Below are 11,200 nucleotides of genomic sequence, written 5' to 3' on the forward strand. Positions count from 1 at the left end.
TTTTTTGTGCTTTCTTGTTTGGATTAACTTTATATATATATATATATATATTCATATTATATAGAGGGCATTATTACACATAAATGCCACATGCTAGGAGGGACTCTTAAAGTCAAAACTACTAAAATAAATAAACACAAAGCTTTCAGAGTTTGCATTCGGTACGATGTGTTTATTTATTTTAGTAGTTTTGACTTTAAGAGTCCCTCCTAGCATGTGGCATTTATGTGTAATAATGCCCTCTATATAATATAAATAAATAAATATATTTAAGTGAAAAAATTGGTGGATTTTTTTTTCTCTTATGAGGTTTTTCACACTGACTACTTGATAAATTCTTATAAAGATTTTATCCTATTTTTAAATTATATATATATTACGCACACATATCCTCCATCATGGTTTACAGCAGGTCGATGAAAAAGGCACAAAGGTTTACTGCTCGCTCCAAGCTACAGAACAAATTGCAGCTGGAAAACTGCACACAGATGCATGGAACTGAGTAAAATGGATATGTCTGACTTTATCAAAGATTAAATTGGGGCTTTATTACCCCTCTGCACTTCTGCCACTCAAGCCTATTGAATTGCTTTCTTTCCTTTGCCTCTTAGAACACATTACACAGCTCTGATAATGTAAAGTACAGGTTCTGCATTAAAGAGATGGCTGAGAATTATTCTCATCACTAGCATGTTGGTCACGAGGCCTCACCTAATCATTTCTTCTAATTTATTCACTAGTTCTTCTCTAATCTTTTCTTCTTTATCACTACTTTTCTGCTAAATCCTTTTCATCTAACTATAAACATTCTCTTCAGAGCAACCCACAACTGGATACTGATGATTAACCCATCAACTGCCACTTTATTAATTCATTAACTCAGTCATTAAAAGCTTTGCACACCAGGTATGATGCATTCAGCTACCAATAACCTGTTCTCTGTCTATGCATTATAACTAAATTGACCATACTAATTATAAATTTGCAGTCTGTCTAGCTAACCAGTTTAAATTGTGAATAAATTATCTCTATCCACTGACCTAACAAATACCCTATTAGTTGACCAAATGCAGCTGCTCTATGCTTATATCATGTGAACTGTCTGAGCAGATATGAGAGGTTTTTACACCCTATTTTCAAACCCAAGGTAATTTAAATATGCATCTAAAATACCTTCCTAGTCATCAACTACAATTAGAGAGTAGGATGTTTGAAAGAATGGTCTGAGACACTTGAAATCTAGCTGTCCTGCCACTGTCAGAGCACTGACAGCAGCTAGTCTAAAGGCACTTTGCTGCTGCTCACATCCAGCACTACAATCTTAGATGAACTCAGGAAGACTGGCTGTAGTTTGAGGCACAAGCCTTTTGAGACCTTTGGAAGTATGCTGTGCGTGAGAAGACCCGGCAGGAAAAGTGAGGCCATAACCCGTGGCCCCTACCTGGGACGTAGTCAGTCCACCTGTGCATACCTTCCTTCTTGGGACACATAACTCTACTTGTGAAGACCTGTTGAGGCAAGTGAAAATCATCAACAAAGAATCAAATCAAAATCAAAATCGATCCACATCAATGGAATTTGTAGTTTGTGGTACCAGTGCTGGTGGCACATAAGAGAACCATCCGAACGTGGCCGTAGCCAGCACCGCATCGACTGGCCTCTGTGCTGGTGGCACATAACAAACACCATCCGATCGTGGCCATGCCAGCCTAGCCTGGCCTCCGTGCCGGTGGTACGTAAAAAACACCATCCGAGCGTGGCCGTCCGCCAGCCTTGTCTGGCACCTGTGTCGGTGGCACATAAAAAGCACCCACTACACTCACGAAGTGGTTGGCATTAGGAAGGGCATCCAGCTGTAGAAACACCGCCAGATCTGACTGGCCTGGTGCAGCCTTCTGGCTTCCCAGACCCCAGTTGAACCATCCAACCCATGCTAGCATGGAAAGTGGACGTATGATGATGATGATGATTACCATCATTGTCACTCAGGCCATGTTAACTATAAGATGTGATGCACACTTCCCAGAAATCCTAGTCTTTCTAAAGGTGACTACATCTGTGTCTAGTGACCCTGGGGCCTTTGAGTGACATTACCAAGCAGGCCAACACTAGATCACATACATATATATGTCCTACTCTGAGTATGACCATTTGGTTGGAGAAAAACAACAATGATAATAATACCAACATAAAAGAGAAAAAGAAACATTATTGTGAGTGTAAGGAAATTAGCTGTAATTTTATTTTTGATATTAGAAGATTATCTATACAATGCTGATGAGCAAACTGGACTTGAAGTGGAGGGAGCAAAGTTATGTTTAAGGATTAGGACTGGTAAAAATTGACCAGATGTGATATGTAAGAAGAAAAAATAATGAATGTGTTAATAACTTTTTAATACTCAAATTCGTCATAATTTTTTTTGTTTTAAATTATGATACATCCTTTCCACATGACTATTTTAAATGTTTATGTTGTATTAAATAAAAATATTTATATAAAAAAAAAAATTTTAGGAAAACTTTAGCCACCCACCACCATAAATCCTGGTCAGTAAGAATCTGGATAGGGGTTGGAGGGAAGAGCACGAATGAATAAGATGAGTTACAGGTGTCACTGTTGTTGTAAAACTAAAGAACACTCAGGTGTTGTTACTGTTTGGAGATGGCAGTAAATGCACAAAATAAAAAAAGAAAAATAGTATCAACCGCATCAAGGATTATTCATGCTGCAGTGAATACGACAAAACAGTAAACATGGCAGTTGTTAACAGTGGGAGAGAAATGTAGCAGAAGGATTATTTTCTACAAAACATGCCACAGCTTTTGATATTTTTATAGTTGCAATAGATGTGACACATACGTTAAATAAAGCCCTGTTATAGCTGTCGAACTGAGATACAATTTTTGTAGGAGAAAGATTACAACCAACTAAGAAGACACCTGTAATTTTATTGGTACTTATTTTAGTGATCCTAAAGAGACATAATAAGATTTGAACCCACGAGCTGCTCAGCAAACTGGAAGGTTGGATCTAAAGAAGGTATTTATTCTAGTACTTCACTGTCTCAGTTGGTTCTGTTGCAGAAATTTCAGTAACCACAATGGACGTTTCTGGAGGTTGATGGTTACAACTAGTGATACACAGGCAGTGAGCAACTGTGAAAGATCTGCTTGTTGGTTGATAGTATTTGAGTGACAGCGAAAAACAATAAGCAACTGTTATGGATGTTTATCACTTGTGACAAACAAATGCTGATAACCGTAGCAGATTTCGTTACGACTGGTCAAAGTAGGTGTGACACAATGAGAAAGAGCATCTCTCACGGATGTTTTTCATCGTTTCTGGATAAACTAGATAAATAGTTGATAACAATATTGAAATTAAAACAAAAAAAAATAATAATAAATATAAATGTAACAATCAATGTTTGGTTAGTACAGCAGTTGTCAGTCCAACCGACTTTAACATCTGTCAACTACTAATATAACAGTTGTTATTGTAACATCTATTATTGTTGTAAACATTTATACAACAACACTTGTTGATAGGTTAGGATCTGATGTCACTCAAGCAGTAACAACATCAACAAATAATTCGAATAACAATACTAGTAACCATGGTTACTATGGTTATGACCAAAGTAATAAGTTAATCCCACAAGAGAAGTGTGTGTATACAGATACATGTGCATGTGTACACATATACATACATACAAACACAGTTTGTTGACCGTAACCAACAGATAATGAAAGACAGAGAAATAAAATAACAGAAACACTCCATGTTAAATTTTTCTTTTTTTTCCATCCACCAAGTTCAAAAGAAGATGACCATTTTCCACACACACTGCATTTAATTTTCGTGTGGCTATAGAGTGTATATAGGGTTGTATCTCATCACTGAAACAACAGCGCAATCATAGAAGACACACAACAACAGCAACCGTTTCCTTTCAAGTAGAGAGTGTTATATCAGCCTATGTCACAAGCAGTCACGTTAAAACCAGTACCAACATCAGAGAGTTAAATGTATCCATTTCAATATATATATATATATATATATATATATATTGTGCAGTATCAAATTTATTAGTCCTTCTGATATTGTATAAAATGTTTTGTGTCTCATTCCCCAGAGGAAATCTCACAAGAGGAAGCCCCGTCCAACCAACCTATTCTTTGCCATCTGAAATAAAGTCAGGAAAGTTTCTCTATAGTGTGGCTCAACCCTAAACTCAAAATAAGGAGCTGCTGTTGATTGTGTTGGGCTTGAAGCGATGCTGCTGGACTGATGATCACATACCACAGTACCACCAGCACCACTGTCAACACTACAACCAGCTCCGTTATCAACAGTGTCACTGCTAAGTCCTGGCAAAGGAATGAAACCTGGTGTGCTATCAAGGAAGGCTGTCACTCGGTCTTTGTTTGGGTGTTGGTCCTGAAAACAAAGGACAGAGAGAGTTAAACATTTCATAATAAAAAGGAGTCAAAATTGTGACGTACATAAAGAGAATACAAAGCTGATATCAAATCAACATATAAATACAATGAGTGAGCTCGTTGCCAGAGCAACAAGCTGGCCTTCGTGCCGATGGCACGTCAAACACACCATTCGAGCATGATCATTACCGCGTCACCTTACTAGCACTTGTGCTGGTGGCACGTGAGACATTTGAGCGAGGTCATTGCCAATACCGCTGGACTGGCTCCTGGGCAGGTGGCACATAAAAAGCACCATTTGGGCATGGCCATTGCCAGTACCACCAAATTGACCCTCGTGCCGGTGGTACGTAAAAGCACGCACTACACTCTCAGAGTGGTTGGTGTTAGGAAGGGCATCCAGCTGTAGAAACTCTGCCAGATCAGATTGGAGTCTGGTTCACCAGACCTCAGTCAAATCGTCCAACCCATGCTAGCATGGAAAGCGGACGTTAAATGATGATGATGATGATGATATGTGAAAAGGCTTTTGAATGCAATATTATAAAACAATAAAACAGTTATAAAATAGGTGCAGGAGTGGCTGTGTGGTAAGTAGCTTGCTTACCAACCACATGGTTCCGGGTTCAGTCCCACTGCGTGGCACCTTGGGCAAGTGTCTTCTACTATAGCCTCGGGCCGACCAAAGCCTTGTGAGTTGATTTGGTAGACGGAAACTGAAAGAAGCCTGTCATATATATGTATATATATATATATGTGTGTGTGCGTGTGTGTCTGTGTTTGTCCCCCTAGCATTGCTTGACAACCGATGCTGGTGTGTTTATGTCCCCGTCACTTAGCAGTTCGGCAAAAGAGACCGATAGAATAAGTACTGGGCTTACAAAAGAATAAGTCCCGGGGCCGAGTTGCTCGATTAAAGGCGGTGCTCCAGCATGGCCGCAGTCAAATGACTGAAACAAGTAAAAGAAAAAAAAGAGTAAAAGAGAGAGTTACCTTGAAGCTCATCTGTTTTGTCTGGTCTTGCCATACGAAGGAAAGGACACAAGAATCCTCCTCTAAGTCTTCCATACTACTAGTAGCAGCAGCAGCAGTAGCACCAGCTGCTGCCGAACTATTGCCACGCAAGTTGGTGGCAGCAGGACACTCTATCTCGGCAAGGGCAAATGTCTGGAGAGACATGTCTTCTTCACAATCATAAACAAACAGCAGTTCAGGGGTCAGCAGAAGAACAACTTTGGAGCCTAATCCAGCAAAGTCAAACTGTACGACATCAACAGCCATCAAGAGAGTTGCTACTGGCATCACAGACTGCAGTGTTTTGCTGAGGAAATAGAGAGAAAAGCAATTCAGAAATATAATTCCTTATATCATTCACAGACAGCAGGAAGCCATAAATATCACAATACATTTTCATTTTTTTTTCTTTCTTTTTTTTTAGTTTTTTTTTTTTTTTTTTTTTGCAAAATCTGTTATATCAGTATGTAGTAAGCAGCAGAGAACAAGAGAAAAACTCTGGATAAACTGACACCACAACTGTTTCAATTCCCAGCTGAAGATATTTCACTTAGAGCTCTACTGACATTCAAAAAGGCATGAGCATCAATATGTCCCACTTTTCTCTCATAAATCTATGGCGGAGTCTGGTAACTAGTCAAAACGAACTAATATTTATTATATCCCAGCAGTGACATCTAAAGAACTATCTGGCAAGCCAAACTCACAACCTGGAATTGATTTGTGACCGAAGCCACATCACTTCACTTACACCATTAATGTTTAGAGAAAGCCAGAAGCATCCTATTTCTCCTCCCCAGTAAAATCTACTTCCTTATGTCATGTCAAAAATAAATCAATATTTCTCATGTCAGTTTTTATGTTTGGTATATGTTGCAAGGTTCTACTTCTTTTAGATTTTTGTCAGAGCAAGAAATTTTACTTCCTAACCATTTCATGACCAGGAAGCAGTCATACAACATACTTTTTCGATAAGGCATGCAGTTGAGTGAAATAGCAACTTAAACTGACCTTGAATCCTACCATACCAACTTAGAAAAGCAGGACATATTGAAAATGTTGTCTTAGATGGGATGGTCATGGTTGGGACACCTCTGAACATAGGTTAGTTTGATCAGGGTTGACCAAGAGATCAACATCAACAAAATAGACAGATGTAGTGAATGTTGTGCTTAGAAACTAGTCCGTCCAAAACTAGTCCGTCATGAAAGATTGTGGTTATTCAATATGTTAGAAATAGCAGTAAAATCTCTCTCAAACGACATCCTACTATCTTAAAAAAGAAATGACACATTACATAATGTAATCCTAGATATACTATGTGTGAAGTAAAAACATAAACAGTTGGAATGCTTTTGACTATAAAACTGACCAAGAGCTAAACAATAACAACCACACACACACACAATAATGATTTCTGGTTTTTTTAAACACCTATTCAAACCAAGTTTGAATAAAGCAGAATTTACAACACAAGAACCATATTCTGAATAACAAAATTTGCCTGAGGCGCTGTCCTCATGACCAGGCTCTTCCTGGAAGTTTCAGATCAAATATCATCATCATCATCATCATCATCGTTTAGCGTCCGCTTTCCATGCTGGCATGGGTTGGACGGTGCAACTGGAGTCTGGGAAGCCAGAAGGCTGCACCAGGCCCAGTCTGATCTGGCAATATTTCTACGACTGGATGCTCTTCCTAACGCCAACCACTCCATGAGTATATCAATTTAAGTTAAATCTATTCAGTCACTTCGAATTGCAACAATGAACTATTATCTGGGCAAGCACAACAATAACAACAACATATTCAAGCAATAAATTGTGGCAGCAACAGCTAATTCACAAGCACCCAAATTTTGTGCAGGGTTACCAATCACTTCTAGCAGTCTCCTAGGAACTAGAACAGCTCTACAGTGAACTGGTTCCGTCTACCAAATCCACTCACAAGGCTTTGGTCGGCCCGGGGCTATAGCAGAAGACACTTGCCCAAGATGCCACGCAGTGGGACTGAACACGGAACCATGTGGTTGGTAAGCAAGCTACTTACCACACAGCCACTCCTGCACCTATATTGTGGTTTATAGATCAAATTAAGCTGGATATATCTAAGAGGAGAAAGATTATTTGTTTTACTTATTTTCCTGCACAATTTCACTTCTCAAAACCACCAAATGAAAAAAAGACAAGCTTGAGCAAGAAAAAAGAAAAAGACACCACGGGGCTAAGAAAGTCTTTTGGTCTTGTCCTTGACAAGACAGCTTCCCCACTATTGGAAACCACTATAAAATGTACCACATACAACCCTTTGAAATGGATGGTATCAGGAAGGGAAAACCAGGCATACAAATGATACCAAAAATCAAAATATATGAGCAAGAAGTGGGTTCTCCAGCCTGTTTAGAAGGGCAGTGATTTCAAATAAGAATTGAATTGGGTCACGATAACCTTTATGATCCATACCGGCATGGGAAGTAAACACGTGATGGTAATGAAAATGACAACGATGATGATGATGACAACAATGATGATGAGCAAACGATGAAATTTCATTTGTCTTGACTTGCTAAAAACAGGTACCAATTCTTTCTCAAAGACACTTTATCTTTAAAATATATTTTTAAAAAAGGAGGACACACTATATAGTTTAGTCCTAAATACAATAAGAGGTGTAGTCATGGCTGGAATTGTTTTGATCACAATCTTTACTGACACAGAGCTCATACAGGGTTAAATAACAAACATAGCAACAAGACAAACACGGCAACAAGTGTAGGTGATCGCAATACATTTGCATACTACTATGAGCGATATTTTGCAGCTTTTACTTGAAATGAAAAACAGAGAAAAGAAGCAACAGAGTAACACCAGCACAACACATACGCATAATCTGTGATAGAAGAATAATCTACACGATATCTGAAACCTAACAAATTAGCTTATGTAAGGAGATACAAACATAAACTGAAAACAGAAATGTGTGTGTATAAGTATATATATATAAATATATATATATATATATATATATATATATATATATATATAAATATATATATACATATATATACATATACATATATATACATATACATATATATACATATATATATATATATATTATATATATATATATATATATATATATATAAATATATATATATAAATATTTATAGAAATATATATATATATATATATATATACACACACAAATGTATAAGTATATATATAACATCAGAATGAAATAGTTGAATTTTATGGAAGAACATACGAATAAACAAGCAGACTATAAAAATATAAAAAAAAAAAGGAAACCTTGTAAAATACAAATAATGAAATGCTGTCCAAAATAGGAAACACAAATAAAAGAAGAATAGAAGAAAAAAAAAACATAAACAAGCCTACGAAAAATGATTACAAAACAGCAGAGAAAATGATAATAGTAACTAATTATGAAAGAATTAAGGCAACAGATCTTCCTGTAGACAAATAGAAAAAAATCTTTCTCAAAGATAAAACCTGATGATATTATGATAGTGAATTCTTTAATTTGACACAGGGCTACGCATTTCTAGGAAACGAATATAACCAATAGCTGTGATCTTGATGTTTTGCTTTTTGTTTTCTCAACTCCGTTGGAATTTGAAGAAAACAATGGAAAACTCACATCATTATCATCATCATCATTGTTTAATGTTCACCTTCCATGCAGGCATGGGTTGGATGGTTTGATAAGAGTCGGCCAGGTAGAAGACTACCCCAGGTTGCTCTGTCTGTTTTAGCTGGGTTTTTATGGCTAGTTGCTCTCTCTAACACCAACTGCTTCATAGAATGAACTGGGTGCTTTTTACAAGGCACCAGCACAGGAGAGGTCAGTTTGGGCATGGTTTTTACAGCTGCATGCCCCTCCAAATGCCAACCACTTTACAGTGTGGACTGGATGCTTTTTACGTGGTACCAGCACCAGCAGGGTCACCAAGTAACGTGCAAGACAAGGAATTTTGAGAGGGGAGGGGGCATTGGAGAAAGGGATCTTGTGTCAGATGATGAAATAATAACAATTATAAGGATGGTTTCGAATTCTGGCACAAGGCCAGCAATTTTGAGAGGTGGAGATAAGTTGATACTTTATCAACCCCCAAAAGATGAAAGGCAAAGTCAGCCTAAGTGGAATTTGAACCAAGAGCATAGAGGATCAGAAGAAATGCTGCTAAGCATTTTGTCTAAAGCACAAACAGGTTGGCCAGCTTACTACCTCAATCCTTTAGCATTTAAACCAACCATAATCAGCCCAAATATTCTACCCACACTGACTAGATCAGGTCTCTCACACCTACCCTTCAATGCCCTTCTAAAAATGAATTATCTATCATCTATCATAAATTTTGATGCTGAGATAATACATGATTAATTCAAATTGTTTTGAATAAATGAGTATGACATTAGATATAATAATCTGAAAATGAAAGGGTCAATAAAATAGAACTACAACAATAACAACAACAATAATATGGGAGAAAGAGAAGCAGACTGGATATGATGATTGAAAGTGGGAAATAAAAAGTATGGTCAGTGAAGAAGGCGAATGCTGTATCTTATGTTGTTGGGGCCTTGGGTACTGTAAGTATGAAGCTTACAAACTGGATTGGAAAGATAGGGGTAAATGTGAAGATAAGACATTAACAAAAAACGGAGTTGCTCAGGACTGCACAAATTCTCTACAGAATCCTTGAAATCTTAACCCTTTCATTACCAACCCGGCTGAAACCGGCTCTGGCTCTGTAGCACAAATGTCTTATTTTCATAAGTTTTGAATTAAAATCTTCTACCAAACCTTAGTCACAATTTATGTTCCTAACACTAGCTGAATGATAACTAAGTTATTTTACTAAATTCTTTGTTATATTTAAAATAATTGGGAGAAACACAGAGCATCCCAAAATAAATACGGTAACGAAAGGGTTAATGAAGAATGCTACCTTAATCCATTAATTACAGAAAACTGATGCCTTGTAAAATTCTCCAGCAAAGTTGCTGTTAAACAACAAGTAACAACAACAATAGTGGTTTCAAATTTTGGCGCAAAGCCAGCAACTTTTGAGAGGAAGGAGTTAGTTGATATCATCTACCTGAGTATTTGAGTGGTTCTCAATTTTATTGACCCAGGAGGGATAAAAGGCAAAAACTAACCTCAGTGGGATTTGAACTCAGAATGTGAAAGGATGAAAGAAATGCGATAAGGCATGGTATCTGCTCTAATGAAGCGTCCAGTTCACTCTTTTACTTGTTTCAGTCATTTGATTGTGGTCATGCTGGGGCACCACCTTTAGTCGAGCAGATTGACCCCAGGACTTATTCTTTGTAAGCCTAGTATTTATTTTTTCGGTCTCTTTTGCCGAACTGCTAAGTTATAGGGATGTAAACACACCAGCATCAGTTGTCAAGCTATGTTGGGGGGACAAACACAGTCACACAAACATATACACACACACACATAACATATATATATATATATATATACAACAGGCTTCTTTCAGTTTCTGTCTACCAAATCCACTCACAACGCTTTGGTAGGCCCGAGGCTATAGTAGAAGACACTTGCCCAAGGTGCTACACAGTGGGACTGAACCCGGAACCATGTGGTTCGTAAGCAAGCTACTTACCACACAGCCACTCCTACGCCCATTCAAATAATAATAATAATAATAATAATAATAATATTGGTTCCTAAGTTAAGTACAAGGC

At 37.5% G+C, this 11,200-nt stretch overlaps 1 protein-coding gene across 1 annotated transcript in view; it reads right to left on the reverse strand.

Annotated features, from left to right (window-relative positions):
* Positions 1 to 2,211: 2,211 nt before the first annotated feature.
* Positions 2,212 to 11,200, reverse strand: part of LOC115210945 (vacuolar protein sorting-associated protein 13B-like) — a 155,149-nt gene continuing 146,160 nt past the window's right edge. Inside the window, 2 exon segments of the mRNA XM_029779736.2 lie at positions 2,212 to 4,443; positions 5,439 to 5,766. Coding sequence (XP_029635596.1) covers positions 4,147 to 4,443; positions 5,439 to 5,766 — 625 coding nt within the window. The 3' untranslated portion in view covers positions 2,212 to 4,146.

The sequence above is a fragment of the Octopus sinensis genome, linkage group LG4 (genome assembly GCF_006345805.1).
Source record: "Octopus sinensis linkage group LG4, ASM634580v1, whole genome shotgun sequence".
NCBI classification, from domain to species: domain Eukaryota; kingdom Metazoa; phylum Mollusca; class Cephalopoda; order Octopoda; family Octopodidae; genus Octopus; species Octopus sinensis.